The sequence below is a fragment of the Elephas maximus genome, chromosome 22, assembly GCF_024166365.1.
Source record: "Elephas maximus indicus isolate mEleMax1 chromosome 22, mEleMax1 primary haplotype, whole genome shotgun sequence".
Lineage (NCBI taxonomy): Eukaryota > Metazoa > Chordata > Mammalia > Proboscidea > Elephantidae > Elephas > Elephas maximus.
The window spans coordinates 3,113,434-3,130,433 of NC_064840.1; the positions used below are offsets into that span (position 1 = coordinate 3,113,434).

General features: G+C 46.3%; 1 protein-coding gene across 3 annotated transcripts in view; it reads right to left on the reverse strand.

Annotated features, from left to right (window-relative positions):
- The window catches only part of GLT1D1 (glycosyltransferase 1 domain containing 1), a 77,498-nt gene extending 63,780 nt beyond the window's left edge, over positions 1-13,718 (reverse strand). For all 3 annotated transcript variants that reach the window (XM_049866233.1, XM_049866232.1, XM_049866231.1), the window contains exon 1: positions 13,606-13,718. In XM_049866233.1, coding sequence (XP_049722190.1) covers positions 13,606-13,673 — 68 coding nt within the window. In that variant the 5' untranslated portion in view covers positions 13,674-13,718. The remainder of the gene's footprint in view (positions 1-13,605) is intronic.
- Positions 13,719-17,000: the final 3,282 nt, after the last annotated feature.

Consider the following 17,000-nt stretch of genomic DNA (forward strand, 5'->3'; position numbering starts at 1 on the left):
TTGGAGTCGAGAGTGCACCGTCCCAGCAGGGGAGCCTTGACGCTGCGCGTGGGGCTGGAAGCGGAGGATCTGACCGTGACTCCAGTGGGCCAGACCCCCCGGGGGCAATCTCCACACAGCCAGCACACATAGGCGACACACCCGCAGGAATCTCAGATATAATAGTCATTCTAGGCAAGACAAGCAACTCTGGCTATATTCTGAGGTGCTACTCTCCTCTCTCTCTGTTCCCTCCCCCACCCTCCCCAGGCGGCTTCATTAACATCTGAATAGCCTGAGCCAGAGGAAGAACTCTGATAGGGATCTGACTGCATTTTTTTTTTAGCGGATTTTCTGGAAAAACTAGTTTCCCAGTGATGGCTCGGAGACAACAATCCATATCAAACCACATAAAGAAGCAGACCATGACAGCTTCTCCAAACCCCCAAACAAAAGAATCAAAATCTTTCCCAAATGAAGATACAATCCTGGAATTATCAGATACAGAATATAAAAAACTAATTTACAGAATGCTTAATGATATCACAAATGAAATTAAGATAACTGCAGAAAAAGCCAAGGAACACACTGATAAAACTGTTGAAGAACTCAAAAAGATTATTCAAGAACATACTGGAAAAATTAATAAGTTGCAAGAATCCATAGAGAGACAACATGTAGAAATCCAAAAGATTAACAATAAAATAACAGAATTAGACAACGCACTAGGAAGTCAGAGGAGCAGACTCGAGCAATTAGAATGCAGACTGGGACATCTGGAGGACCAGGGAATCAACACCAACATAGCTGAAAAAAAATCAGATAAAAGAATTAAAAAAAAATGAAGAAACCCTAAGAATTATGTGGGACTCTATCAAGAAGGATAACCTGCGGGTGATTGGAGTCCCAGAACAGGGAGGGGGGACAGAAAACACAGAGAAAATAGTTGAAGAACTCCTGACACAAAACTTCCCTGACATCATGAAAGACGAAAGGATATCTATCCAAGATGCTCAGCGAACCCCATTTAAGATTGATCCAAAAAGAAAAACACCAAGACATATTATCATCAAACTCACCAAAACCAAAGATAAACAGAAAATTTTAAAAGCAGCCAGGGAGAAAAGAAAGGTTTCCTTCAAGGGAGAATCAATAAGAATATGTTCTGACTACTCAGCAGAAACCATGCAGGCAAGAAGGGAATGGGACGACATATACAGAACACTGAAGGAGAAAAACTGCCAGCCAAGGATCATATATCCAGCAAAACTCTCTCTGAAATATGAAGGCGAAATTAAGATATTTACAGACAAACACAAGTTTAGAGAATTTGCAAAAACCAAACCAAAGCTACAAGAAATTCTAAAGGATATTGTTTGGTCAGAGAACCAATAATATCAGATATCAGCACAACACAAGGTCACAAAACAGAACGTCCTGATATCAACTCAAATAGGGAAATCACAAAAAGAAACAAATTAAGATTAATTAAAAAAAAAATACACATAACAGGGAATCATGGAAGTCAATAGGTAAAAGATCACAATAATCAAAAAGAGAGACTAAATACAGGAGGCATTGAACTGCCATATGGAGAGTGATACAAGGCGATATAGAACAATACAAGTTAGGTTTTTACTTAGAAAAATAGGGGTAAATAATAAGGTAACCACAAAAAGGTATAACAACTCTATAACTCAAGATAAAGACCAAGAAAAATGTAACGACTCAACTAACATAAAGTCAAGCACTATGAAAATGAGGATCTCACAATTTACTAAGAAAAACGCCTCAGCACAAAAAAGTATGTGGAAAAATGAAATTGTCAACAACACACATAAAAAGACATCAAAATGACAGCACTAAAAACTTATTTATCTATAATTACCCTGAATGTAAATGGACTAAATGCACCAATAAAGAGACAGAGAGTCACAGACTGGATAAAGAAACACGATCCATCTATATGCTGCCTACAAGAGACACACCTTAGACTTAGAGACACAAACAAACTAAAACTCAAAGGATGGAAAAAAGTATATCAAGCAAACAATAAGCAAAAAAGAAGAGGAGTAGCAATATTAATTTCTGACAAAATAGACTTTAGACTTAAATCCACCACAAAGGATAAAGAAGGACACTATATAATGATAAAAGGGACAATTGATCAGGAAGACATAACCATATTAAATATTTATGCACCCAATGACAGGGCTGCAAGATACATAAATCAAATTTTAACAGAATTGAAAAGCGAGGTAGATACCTTCACAATTATAGTAGGAGACTTCAACACACCACTTTCGGAGAAGGACAGGACATCCAGTAAGAAGCTCAACAGAGACACGGAAGATCTAATTACAACAATCAACCAACTTGACCTCATTGACTTATACAGAACTCTCCACCCAACTGCTGCAAAATATACTTTTTTTTCTAGCGCACATGGAACATTCTCTAGAATAGACCACATATTAGGTCATAAAACAAACCTTTGCAGAGTCCAAAACATCGAAATATTACAAAGCATCTTCTCAGACCTCAAGGCAATAAAACTAGAGATCAATAACAGAAAAACTAGGGAAAAGAAATCAAATACTTGGAAACTGAACAATACCCTCCTGAAAAAAGACTGGGTTATAGAAGACATCAAGGAGGGAATAAGGAAATTCATAGAAAGCAACGAGAATGAAAATACTTCCTATCAAAACCTCTGGGACACAGCAAAAGCAGTGCTCAGAGGCCAATTTATATCAATAAATGCACACATACAAAAAGAAGAAAGAGCCAAAATCAGAGAACTGTCCCTACAACTTGAACAAATAGAAAGTGAGCAACAAAAGAATCCATCAGGCACCAGAAGAAAACAATAAAAATTAGAGCTGAACTAAATGAATTAGAGAACAGAAAAACAATTGAAAGAATTAAGAAAGCCAAAAGCTGGTTCTTTGAAAAAATTAACAAAATTCATAAACCATTGGCTAGACTGACTAAAGAAATACAGGAAAGGAAACAAATAACCCGAATAAGAAATGAGAAGGACCACATCACAACAGAACCAAATGAAATTAAAAGAATCATTTCAGATTATTATGAAAAATTGTACTCTAACAAATTTGAAAACCTAGAAGAAATGGATGAATTCCTGGAAAAACACTACCTACCTAAACTAACACATTCAGAAGTAGAACAACTAAATAGACCCATAACAAAAAAAGAGATTGAAACGGTAATCAAAAACTCCCAACAAAAAAAAGCCCTGGCCCGGACGGCTTCACTGCAGAGTTTTACCAAACTTTCAGAGAAGAGTTAACACCACTACTTCTGAAGGTATTCCAAAGCATAGAAAATGACGGAATACTACCCAACTCATTCTATGAAGCCACCATCTCCCTGATACCAAAACCAGGTAAAGACATTACAAAAAAAGAAAATTATAGACCTATATCCCTCGTGAACATTGATGCAAAAATCCTCAACAAAATTCTAGCCAATAGAATTCAACAACACATCAAAAAAATAATTCACCCTGATCAAGTGGGATTTATACCAGGTATGCAAGGCTGGTTTAATATCAGGAAAGCCATTAATGTAATCCATCACATAAATAAAACAAAAGACAAAAACCACATGATCTTATCAATTGATGCAGAAAAGGCATTTGACAAAGTCCAACACCCATTCATGATAAAAACTCTTACCAAAATAGGAATTGAAGGAAAATTCCTCAACATAATAAAGGGCATCTATGCAAAGCCAACAGCCAATATCACTCTAAATGGAGAGAACCTGAAAGCATTTCCCTTGAGAACAGGAACCAGACAAGGATGCCCTTTATCACCGCTCTTATTCAACATCGTGTTGGAAGTCCTAGCCAGGGCAATTAGGCTAGACAAAGAAATAAAAGGTATCTGGATTGGCAAGGAAGAAGTAAAGTTATCACTATTTGCAGATGACATGATTATATACACAGAAAACCCTAAGGAATGCTCCAGAAAACTACTGAAACTAATAGAAGAGTTTGGCAGAGTATCAGGTTATAAAATAAACATACAAAAATCACTTGGATTCCTCTACATCAACAAAAAGAACACCGAAGAGGAAATAACCAAATCAATACCATTCACAGTAGCCCCCAAGAAGATAAAATACTTAGGAATCAATCTTACCAAGGATGTAAAAGACCTATACAAAGAAAACTACAAAGCTCTACTACAAGAAATTCAAAAGGACATACTTCAGTGGAAAAACATACCCTGCTCATGGATAGGAAGACTTAACATAGTAAAAATGTCTATTCTACCAAAAGCCATCTATACATTTAACGCACTTCCGATCCAAATTCCAATGTCATATTTTAAGGGGATAGAGAAACAAATCACCAATTTCATATGGAAGGGAAAGAAGCCCCGGATAAGCAAAGCACTACTGAAAAAGAAGAAGAAAGTGGGAGGCCTCACCTTACCTGACCTCAGAACCTATTATACAGCCACAGTAGTCAAAACAGCCTGGTACTGGTACAACAACAGACACATAGACCAATGGAACAGAATTGAGAACCCAGACATAGATCCATCCACGTATGAGCAGCTGATATTTGACAAAGGACCAGTGTCAATTAACTGGGGAAAAGATAGCCTTTTTAACAAATGGTGCTGGCATAACTGGATATCCATTTGCAAAAAAATGAAACAGGACCCATACCTCACACCATGCACAAAAACTAACTCCAAGTGGATCAAAGACCTAAACATAAAGACTAAAACGATAAAGATCATGGAAGAAAAAATTGGGACAACCCTAGGAGCCCTAATACAAGGTATAAACAGAATACAAAACATTACCAAAAATGATGAAGAGAAACCAGATAACTGGGAGCTCCTAAAAATCAAACACCTATGCTCATCTAAAGACTTCTCCAAAAGAGTAAAAAGACCACCTACAGACTGGGAAAGAATTTTCAGCTATGACATCTCCGACCAGCGCCTGATCTCTAAAATCTACATGATTCTGTCAAAACTCAACCACAAAAAGACAAACAACCCAATCAAGAAGTGGGCAAAGGATATGAACACACATTTCACTAAAGAAGATATTCAGGCAGCCAACAGATACATGAGAAAATGCTCTCGATCATTAGCCATTAGAGAAATGCAAATTAAAACTACGATGAGATTCCATCTCACACCAGCAAGGCTGGCATTAATCCAAAAAACACAAAATAATAAATGTTGGAGAGGCTGCGGAGAGATTGGAACTCTCATACACTGCTGGTGGGAATGTAAAATGGTACAACCACTTTGGAAATCCATCTGGCGTTATCTTAAACAGTTAGAAATAGAACTACCATACAACCCAGAAATCCCACTCCTAGGAATATACCCTAGAGATACAAGAGCCTTCATACAAACAGATATATGCACACCCATGTTTATTGCAGCTCTGTTTACAATAGCAAAAAGTTGGAAGCAACCAAGGTGTCCATCAACGGATGAATGGGTAAATAAATTGTGGTATATTCACACAATGGAATACTACACATCAATAAAGAACAGTGACGAATCTGTGAAACATTTCATAACATGGAGGAACCTGGAAGGCATTATGCTGAGCGAAATTAGTCAGAGGCAAAAGGACAAATATTCTATAAGACCACTATTATAAGATCTTGAGAAATAGAAAAAATGGAGAAGAACACATACTTTTGTGGTTTCAAAGGGGGGAGGGAGGGAGGGAGGGAGAGGGCTTTTTATTGATCAATCTGTAGATAAGAACTGCTTTAGGTGAAGGGAAAGACAACACTCAATACATGGAAGGTCAGCTCAATTGGACTGGACCAAAAGCAAAGAAGTTTCCGGGATAAAAAGAATGCTTCAAAGGTCAGGGGAGCAAGTGCGGGGGTCTGGGGAACATGGTTTGCGGAGACTTCTAAGTCAATTGGCAAAATAATTCTATTATGAAATCATTCTGCATCCCACTTTGAAATGTGGCGTCTGGGGTCTTAAATGCTAACAAGCGGCCATCTAAGATGCATCAATTGGTCTCAACCCACCTGGAGCAAAGGAAAATGAAGAACACCAAGGCCACACGACAACTAAGAGCCCAAGAGACAGAAAGGGCCACATGAACCAGAGACCTACATCATCCTGAAACCAGAAGAACTAGTTGGTGCCCGGCCACAATCGATGTCTGCCCTGCTAGGGAGCACAGCAGAGGACCCCTGAGGGAGCAGGAGATCAGTGGGATACAGACCCCAAATTCTCATAAAAAGACCAAACTTAATGGTCTGACTGAGACTGGAGGAATCCTGGCGGCCACGCTCCCCAGACCTTCAGTTGACACAGGACAGGAACCATCCCCGAAGACAACTCATCAGACATGAAAGGGACTGGTCAGCGGGTGGGAGAGAGACGCTGATGAAGAGTGAGCTAATTATATCAGGTGGACACTTGAGATTGTGTTGGCAACTCTTGTCTGGAGGGGGGATGGGAGGATAGAGAGAGAGGGAAGCCGGCAAAATTGTCAAGAAAGGAGAGACTAAAAGGGCTGACTCAAGAGGGGGAGAGCAAGTGGGAGTAGGGAGTGAGATGTATGTAAACTTATATGTGACAGACTGATTGGATTTGTAAACGTTCACTTGAAGCTTAATAAAAGTTATTAAAAAAAAAAAATGATCCAGGTAGAAATACATGAATTCAACAAGCTTCTGAGCACAGGGGAGTAACTGCTATTCCATCCTCTTCTTGAAACCCTAAGAAATGAGAAGCCAATGACAAATGCACTGATAAGTGGGAAGATGTGAATTTGAACGCCACTTCGAGAATCCACACAGAATGGACATGCCAGAGAACATGGCTGCAGGCCATGTTTTCATCTATTACATATAAGTGGCGTTTTGACACTGACTTTATGTCATAATATCTCAAAATGAAAACTGTGTGTTTTTTTCCCCCTTAATCCTCTATGGACCAAAATTTTACCCTGATTCACTTGTAACACATTTAAATTGCTCTGTTCTCATTCCCCTGTCAATAACTCTACTTAACTAATCAATTCACTGATTTACTATGGCTGCTTTCAGAAGTAGGTCAGCAGGCCTTTCTTCCAAGGCGCCGCTCAGTAGGTTTGAATCGCCAGCCCATAGGTAGGAGTGGAGCACAATCTGTTTGTGCCACACAGGACCTGCACTTATAGTGTAAAAAATAAATATATATACGGTTGCTGTGATTATGTGCTTCTGTCTGTCTTTCCTGCTGGAAGGATAAACCCTTCTTCCAAGTGACCTGCAGTCGTGCTGGGTGTCGGGCTGGTGTGTAGAAATCTCAGTGGCTGGATGACATGTACTCCATGGGCAGCGGGCCTGCCTGTCTATTCCCAGCCCCGTCCACGGAGATGCTCAAGAAATGTTTGCTGAGTGAAGACATTAACTGACCTTCAATACCTATTACTTAAGCAGAAAAAAAATGAAGTAGCCCCTCCCATTGACTTAGTATACATCCCCTATCTCCAGGAATTCCCTACAGAAACACTGGCCTTCCCTCCCCCATGCACTTATTCTGTGCTGCTCCCACAGGCCTGCAATCCAGCTGAATTCAGAACTGCACCACTTCCCTGCCAGTATCGATTAGGGCTTCTGTTTGCCGCTGTTACCTAAAGCGTTTCCAGCTCGACACCTTCTCAATAGAGAAAGAACAAACAGTCACCACCCACTGCTCAAAGTCCAGCTGTCAACGGTGATGACACCCACAATAATTCTGATGCCCACACCCTTGGGCCCTGTGTTGAATTAGCCCTCAGAATTCCCTATTCTGGCCTGAAGAAACCCAAATCCTGTACCCTGTCCTTAGTTCCAATAACCATCTTTACACATTCTCTACAACGGTGGTCTCCCCACAGCCACTCACCTCTGCCATGGTAGTGCGAGAGCAGCTACAGGCAATACGCAAATACGTGTGTGGGCTGCGTCCACAGGCTCGTCCACCTTTAATTTAGAAGATTTCTCAATGTTTCAAGGACCAGCCTCCTATTTCAGGTGAACATCAGTTAAAACTTTGGGTTCCCATCACTTAATTACTACATCAACATTGCGTTTTGTTTTTTTCTGCATCCATTGCTCATGCAATTTCTTTCCCCTCCATGGGTTAACTTAGGTGAAGATACACACACACACACGTGTGTATGTGTATGGAAACCCTGGTGGCGTAGTGGTTAAGAGCTACGGCTGCTAACCGAAAGTTGGCAGTTCAAATCCACCAAGTGCTCCTTGGAAAGTCCATGGGGCAGTTCTACTCTGTCCTATAGGGTTGCTATGAGTCGGAATAGACTCAACAACAATGGATTTTTTTAATATATGTGTACACACACTCACACATATGTGTATATGCATACATGTACGTATATACACATACACATATAGAGATAGAGAGAGATTTATCTCAAGGAAATGGCTCACATAATTGTACAGGCTGGCAAGTCCCAAGTCCATGGGTGGGTTAGGCATCAGGCTGGAGGCTTCTCCTGACTCACGTAGCTGCAGGGGCTGAGGAACCCAAGATCAGCAGGCAGTAAGGCAGACCTCTGGCTCAAGTCCCAAGAACCAGAGGTCAGATGATAACGAGCTGGATGTTCTTTGTTTCTGCCAAGTCTTTAGCTTACCCTTTAGTTTTTCAACTGTTTTTAGTTTTAAATTTTACTGTGAAACTAACCTAAACCAGCCTGGTTCAGTGAGGATGTCCCGCTCTTCTCGGAAGTATTTACAGCCTTGGGAGGCAGAGATGGCTGGAGAACAGCACGTTCCCGCCCCCGGCCTCAGCACCAGGTGGTGGGCGCCAATGACAGAAGTGCCCAGGCCAAATTCTGTCAAGCAGGACGGCAGGACCACAGCTGTTTCTATGGGCAACAGGTGTCCCTCTCTGACTTTCACCTGTGTGAAATACTCACTCAGTCCGGGCACATGGGACCCTGCTCTGACAGCAAGACCAGCCCACCTGACTGGGCCAGGGGACAGTGCTCCAGGAGGTGAGGGCCCCTCAATGCTGCTCTGCAGGTAGACTCCCTGGATCCCTGCTGTGTGATCTTTCCAGGAAAGCTCGTATATTAAACACTATCAACTTCTTCTGAAGTCCTTCATGCTAAAGGACAAGTCCTCTGACGTAGACCTCTAACAGGCCCCAAAGAGTAGGTGCCTAATGAGGGTATTTTAAATGCTGACAGCCGTTAGGATATCGTAACACTAACTCACACTGCACACTATTTACATTGATGTACATTTAAAGTCCACCGCCCATCTGCCTGTGAGTTGTACTGTGGTGCTTTGCACATTGCTGTGCTGCTGGAAGTGAGGCCACTGTTACGTCAAACACCAGTGGGGTCACCCGTGGTTGGCAGGTTTCGGAAGAAAGGTCTGGCAATCTACTTCTGAAAATTACCCAATCAAAACTTTACGGCTCACATCAGAATACAGTCTGATACAGGGCTGGAAGATGAGCCCCCTAGGTTGAATGCAGTACACAACAGCCGCAGTGCTGGACTCAAACATATCAACAGTCATAAAGATGGTGCAGAACTAGGCAACGTTTTGTTCCAGTGCACATAAAGTCACCATGAGTCAGGGCCAGCTTGACAGCAAGTAACAAAAATCTCAGCCCAGGGTTTGTGCCCGTCATCAGTTTGCTAAGCCCAATGGTCTCCCTGACTCCTGAACTGGGATAGGTTCCCCCCTCCCAACAAGCTTCCACAGCGCCCCAGACCTCCCTTATCCACACACTCAGCAGTTTAGCTATCGATGTATCAGGTGTTCGTTTACAAATTTCGGAGCATAAGAATGGACCCATTTCTTCTCTTTTTTAAATCTCTTCTTATCTAACTCAGAACCCTTCTTCTGCTACACTGATGGGAAATCCCATCTTATTCATTTGTGGGGGGTTCCTCTCCCCCAGTGCCCAGAGTCATCTGGAGATCCTAGGGGTCCTTAGCAGAGAATATTTGAGAAGACCCTCTAATCCTCACTGCTTACTGTTGAAATCACAGGAAATCTCCGTAACCGTGGGAACCCCCTCCCCTCCCCACACAGGACACCCAGAGCCATTTCCTCAAGTTGCTTAACTTTCACAGAAATGAGACAAGAATCTATCTTCAAGCAACTTCTGTTTCTCCTCTTTCTTTCCTGAGGTGAGGGAAGGCACAGTGGGCTGAAGAGGACCAAGGCACAGACTGCGGTCTTTCTTCTGCTTCACACACAACCAGGGACACATCTATGATAGCATCTGACCAAGTGGCCCTGCTGTCTAGTCCAATGTCGGCCTTCTCGGGCCTAAGGTCAGCGAGGGCAGGACGTGTCTGCCCCGTTCCCCTGAGCCCCCAGGCCTAGCAAGGCAGATAGCATCAAAGGTGCAGGACCTGTGAGCAGTGTGATGGGTACGGAGCAGATGAACTTAAGGAGAGCAGCTGGCAAAGTGGTTTTTCTGGTTTACCTTTGACTCTGGATAAAAACTGCTGTTTTCTCCTTAGTCGCTCCCCACTGGAACATGCCCAGCCAGTGGCCCTCTGGGTGGGTTGGGCCTTTGGTAGACATGGGCTCCCATACACACGACTACTTAGGAGTGAAATGTCCAATTCCAGGAGCTTGCCCTAGTTTCTTAAGCACTGGCTCTTGTCCATGCCATGTGTGAAGGGACAGCCACATTTGGCCCCCTCTCTGGCCTCACTTCATAGCACTAAGCCCAAACTCACTCTGTCCCAGTGAGTTTGAACCTCTTCCTGTTTCTCAAACACTCAGAGCTTCCTCCAGCCCCAGGACTAGTAATTGTCGCCATGACCCACTTCTGGGGCCTTTCCCCAGCGCTCGCTCTAAGTAGTGGCTTTCCCTTGTCACTGAAGTCCAGGCTTGAAGGTTACCTCCTCAGAGAGGCCTAGGAGCCCCTGGGGGGTGCAAATGGCTAACACGCTCAGCGGCTAACTGAAAAGCTGAAGGTTCTAGTCCACCCAGAGGCGACTTGAAGGAAGGCCTGGCGATCTACTTCCAAAACATCAGCCAACGAAAAGCCTATGAAGTACAGTTCTGTTCTGACACACACAGGGCCGCCAGGAGTCAGAAGCGACCTGAGGGCAACAGGTTTGGTTTTGGGTTTTCCTGGAGCCCATTACCTGACGTGGAGCCCTGATGGCACAGTGGTTAAGAGATCGGCTGCTAACCAAAAGTTCGGCAGTTGGAATCCACCAGCCGCTCCTTGGAAACCCTATGGGGCAGTCCTACTCTGTCCTACAGGGTCACTAGGAGTCAGAATCAACTCCACGGTAACAGGTTGGTTTGGTTTACTATCTATAGCAGCCCCACCCACCACTATGTCTCCCATTTGTCTTATTTTGGTTCGTTTTTTTCTTAATAGCCCTACTCACTATCAGTAGTGACCCCCCCTCACATCTGTTTTCTCCTTAGTCTCTCCCCCACTGGAACAAGCTTCCTGAGAGTAGTGGGGGTGAGACCACAGCCCCTCCCTCACTGCCTGACACCCAGTGAATGACCGGAATGTCACGACTGTGCCATAAAACCATCCTGTACAGAAGAAATCCTAACTGACCAGTCTCCAGTGAGTTTCAGAAAGCGGATTTCTCTGTGGTGATTTTCGCTTACGCGCTTAAAGAGAACTCTAATATGTTCTAGCTGGAAGGACCACTAAAGCTTGGTGTAGGCCAGATTACCATCTCACTGATGAGGAAGCAGACCCACAGAGGGGAAGTCAATGGGGAAATTTCATGCAGTCAGTTTGTTTAAAAAAAAAAAAACGGAGCTTCTTTTAAGCTTCAGGCACTGATGCAGTCAGCTGTGAATTCCTGACCTTGCTTAACTCCTTCACCCGAGGAATACAAGGCAGATCCTAGGGAACACGGCACCTCCTTGCCCTGAGGGGCTTACCAGCCATTCAGGAGACTATAAAAAAAAAAAAAAAAAAAAAACCAGAGTAGAGCTGCCCCATAAGGTTTCCAATGAGAGGCTGGTGGATTCGAACTGCCCACCTTTTGGTTAGCAGCTGTAGGTCTTAACCACTGCACCCCCAGGGCTCTGAGGAAACAACACAGAAGTAAACAAAACAATGTAAACACAGAGAAAGATTAGTGTTAAGACAGGAAGACAGGAGGGGCTGGTGGGATACTTCAAATATCCACTCCAGAGAGCATGATGACCAGCTGCTGGCTAGTCCACCTGACTCACAGTGCCCCCAGTGTGTCAGAGTAGCACCGTGCTCCAGAGTTATCAATGACCGATTTTTCCGAAGTAGATTGCCAGGCCTTTCCTCTGAGGTGCCTCTGGTGGACTGGACCCTCCAACCTTTCACTTAGCAGTCCAGCCTCGAACCATTTGCACCACCCACGCCATGAGTCAGAATCCACTTCATCACCAACTGGTTTACTTGTCTCTACCACTGCACATGCTCGATTGTCTCCATCCTGTCTCTCCCGCACTCACTAGATGGTAAGTGCCATGAAGATGTAACATTGCATTCTTCCCGGCCATGCCCCCAACCCCAGTGAGCTCCCAACAATCAGCGGTGTGAATAAAGGAGGACAGCAGAGATCTGGGGAGAGCACCCGGTAGCTTCGGCAGACCCGTCACGGCTATCTCTGCCGAATGTCCATCCACACTGATCACATCAACTAGGCCAGCACCATCGTTCACGCAGCGCCATGTTGACGCCCTGACATGTTCTAAGGTCACCAGGTGCTGGTCGCTTGGGGGGTGTCTTCAGTCTGGGAGACCATTGGTGACCTTGAATGTGGGCGTTTGCTTGGTCCAGGTGTGGTTCGTGGAGCCCCCAGGGCAGCCAGCCAACCTCTCTCTTTAGGGCCCGGGAATGCTGGCGCCGAGACACCTGGGCTGAGTACTCATCTCTCCACGTGCAGATACTGCATCCCCAGGCCGACCCCAGGCCCTCTAGGCCCGCACTCTCGGGCTACTCCCTGCGCCACCCCCTGGTCCCCGCACCCTTCGAAGCGCTCCCGCACGCCAGGCAGACCATGCACCCCTGGCTGGTCCCCACACTCCAGGGCCGGTCCCTGCATCCCCAGGGCTGGTACAGGAACCCCCCCCCCCCCGCAAGGCTTCCAGGCCATCCCGCGACCCCAGGCTCGTCTCCGCACTCCTTCTCTCCGTCCTTTTCCACATCCCCGGACCATCCACGCACCCTCGTTAGTCCCCACACCCAGGGCCCTTTCTGCATCCTCCAGGTTGGTCCCCGCACCCCGTACCCCCGGGCAGTGCCTGCACCCGCTGTTGGTACCCGCACCCCCTCTCTCGGGCCTTCGTGGAACCCCCGACCATCCGCGCGCTCCCGGGATCGTCCCCGGATCACCCCTGCGCCCCAGGCCGGTCCCCGCACCCCTCGGGCTGTCCCTGCACCCCTGCACCCCGGGCTACTTTCCGCATCCCCCTCGCTTGTCTCTGCACCCCCATGCAGTCCCCGCTACCCCAGGCTGGTCCCCGAGCCCCCTATCTCGGGCCTTCCCCACGCCCCGACCATCCGCTCACCCACCCCGGGCCGTCCCCGCATCCCGGGCGCGCCTCTCGGGCCGGGCAAGGACGCTCAGATCGAGAATGCTCGCTGCCCCCCGCGCGCCCACCGGACCTACCGGACCCGCTGGGCGGTGACCGCGTTGCCCGTGTGCGGCCGCAGCACCGCCAGAAAGAGGAGCCGCATCCCGCCCGCCGCCTCCCGGCCACGGGGATCTGGCCGCCGCCACCAGGCCCGGGAGGCGGGCGGACGACGCGGGCGCCGGGCGGGGCGGGGTGGGGGCCTGTCCGACCCTCCCCTCCCCGGGCCAGGCCGTGCGCGCCGGTTCCGGAGGGTCGGTGGCGCGGGGAGGTCCGCGCGGCGGCGAGGCCCAGGGTGTCCGCGAGTGGGCGCTCAGCCGCCGCTGGAGGCCGCGGGGACACTGCTCCCGGGCGGGGGGGGCACCCTCCGAGAGGCACCTGCGCCTCATTTCCACAAGCACTTGGGAGGGATCTTAGTTCTCATGGGGCCCTCCGGGGGCCTTGCCGGCTTCCACAGTCTCCTGCAAGGGGGTCACACCCCGGGTCTCTTTCAATTCTTTCCCAGGCCCAGGCACCCCAAAACCGGGCAGAGGAGGAGGACGTGGGGAGAGTGTGAAGCCCAGTGGAAACTCCTTGGAGGACGACTTATGTGACGCGGGGAACAGCATTTGAGAGGGCAAGTTGGGGGTTCACCAGGAGCGCAATGGGCCTAACTGCTTAGTGTTGCCTGAACCATGCCCCTCAACCTTGGGGTCGGCTGATACCAGTCTGCGGTATCCCTGGGGATTGAAAACGCTACTAACCAAAAAGCTGGAGGTTCAAGTCCACCCAGAGGCACCTCAGAAGAAAGGCCTGGCGATCTACTTGTGAAAACCCTGGGGAGCACAGTCCTCTGACACACATGGGGTCACTGCCCTGAGTCTGAATCTACCTCACCGCAAAAAAAAAAAACAAAACACTTCAGCCTGGGTCTTGAAAAGAACAGTTGAAAGCAGGGTTGGTAAACTAGCGGCTCACAGGCTAAATATGATCTTCAGCTCTGTTTTGATTCGGCCACACAGTGCTTTAAAAAAGAAAAAAAAATGTGAGCTGGTATTTTAAAATCGGGAGCTTTCATATAAAAATTGGAATTTCTGAAATCTTTTGAAAACTGAGAGATGTGGCAATATCGAACCACCATTCCTACCCAGGACCGGCCCCAGCTCAGCAGCAGCTGTCCCCTTTAGCTGGGATCTCAGCTCTCCAGCTCACCACAGTGGCTGAAGGCCCACTTCAATGCTTTTTTGACCTCCCTCTGTTTTTGCCTATAAAAACAAATCGAAGTTTATTTCTCTCTTACGTAAAATAAGTTCAGAAGCAGGCAGCCCAAGCCTACTATAGTGGCTCCACAGCCATCAGGGACCCAGGCTTCCCTCTCCTAGTCCAGCATCCTAGAGTTTGACTTCCAATCTCAAGGTCACCTCGAGGTGCTTTATGGCTGCTGCTGCCCCACCTCTCACATTTACATTCCAGGCAGCTAGGAAGGGCAAAAATGGTACACAAAAACGGCACATTTCTTCTTGGCCACCTCTTGCATCCAGGGAAGCTGGGGAAGGGAAATTTTAAAAATTATTTGATGATAAATATGTCACATAATATTTGCCATTTCAACAGTCTTCACACGTACAGTTCAGCTGACATTAAGGAAAGTGGGATCTTCTAGCTGGACACAGGGCCACCCTGAATACGATGGCAGTTAATAAGGGAACGCTGGAGAATCGGCGCCATAGTGACGTATCAGGTGAATACGTTCAAGGGAGGAAAATCACACGGTCCTCAACCAGTTCTAAACAAGAACAGTCCATAAAGCTCAACCCTCATTCCTGGTGATAAAAAAAAAAGAGAGTTTTTTTTTTTTTTTTTTTTAAATAAAAAAAGGGAGGGAGGAAACTCAGTAATAAAATGAACAAGGACGGACATCAGAGGCTCTGATTTGTTAACCCTTTCAGGTAAAAATTACCTGACTCTGATTCTCCCTTCTCTTAGCAAGTCACTAGCGGTCGGACCACTGATGGGACTGCTCTCCAGAGGGCTTGTGGGAATTTGGGGGTAGAGGGAAATTCGCTGTCAGGATGACGAGGGTTTTTATCAGTATTTCATGACAAGACTCAGGAATGTTTAACACCTGCCATGGCAGGACAGCCCTGCCCAAAGAAAAGCTGTTGTGCCCAGAAGGCCAATAGGTGCCCCTTCCCCTCACGATCAAGAAACACTGGACAGCCTCTCATTTTTTGTTTTCCAACACAAGGGTAGTCTCCTACCGCAGGGCACTGCACTCCGTCCTCTAGACCCAGCTTTCTCCAGCCAACGGCTTCAAGGCTGTGTTTGTTTCCTGTGGCAGCTGTTAACAAATTACCAAAAACTTTGTGGCTTAAAACAGCAGAAACGTATTCTCCCCAGTTCTGGAGACCAGAAGTCTGAGAGGTGCCTGCAGGGGCAGTACTCCCTCTGAAGGCTCCAGGGGCGAAAAGGCCTTCTGCCTCTTCCAGCTTCTGGTGGCTGTGGCATTCCCTGACTGGCGGCACCATCTCTGCACCCTGTCTCAGTGGTCTCGGGGCCTCCTACGCTTCTGTCAGACCTCCCTCTCCTTTCTCTTCTAAGGAAATCTGAACTGGATGACCCAGGATGACCTCATCTTCAGACCCGTAGTCACATTTACAAACACCCTTTTTCCAGATAAAAGTCACACTCTCAGGTTCTGGGGGTTTAAGGTGCGAACATTCTTTCAGCCATCATTCAGCCCATTATTAAGATGGATTTCAAAGATGACTGCATTTAGAAAGACCCCCCACCCCATCACCTTATCTAGGACTGTCCTCTACCACCACCCCCAGCCCCTGCGGCTCTCTGTCCTTCTCTCCTGTACTGTTCCTGTTCATGGCCTCCCTGAAAGCCCAGCTGCTCATGTCATGTGTCAGAGTAGAGCTGTGCTCCACAGGGTTTTCATGGGCTGGTTTTGTGGCCGTAAATCACTAGGCCTTTTTTCCAAGGCACCTCTGGGTAGACTCAAACCTCCAAGCTTCCAGTTAGCAGCCGAGTGCACTAACCGTTTGAACCACTCAGGGACTCCATGTGTGGAGAAGACAACTCAAAAATGTTGTCCAACTAAAGCAAATCACACCGAATTGCACCATTGTAGGATTTTATTCCTGGGAGAATACACTCCCGACTTTTTAATGGAAGCCCGTGGTACAATAGGATCTGCTAGGCTAAAACTGACTTCTATTCGGCTTTTCTGGAAAACGCCTGTTCCAGAAGGTAAAAGAGTCTGACTTACCTTTAGAGGCCCATCACTTTACCCATTCATTGCTTTAGTTTGCCCATTCATAAAATGAGAAAAACTATAAACAATATCAGTTAATTACTTCATTTTGATGAATTATTTTACATTTCTCCCAGGAAGGTAATATAAAACGGTACAAAGACAAATGTGTCATTACGGAATAATGTAGAA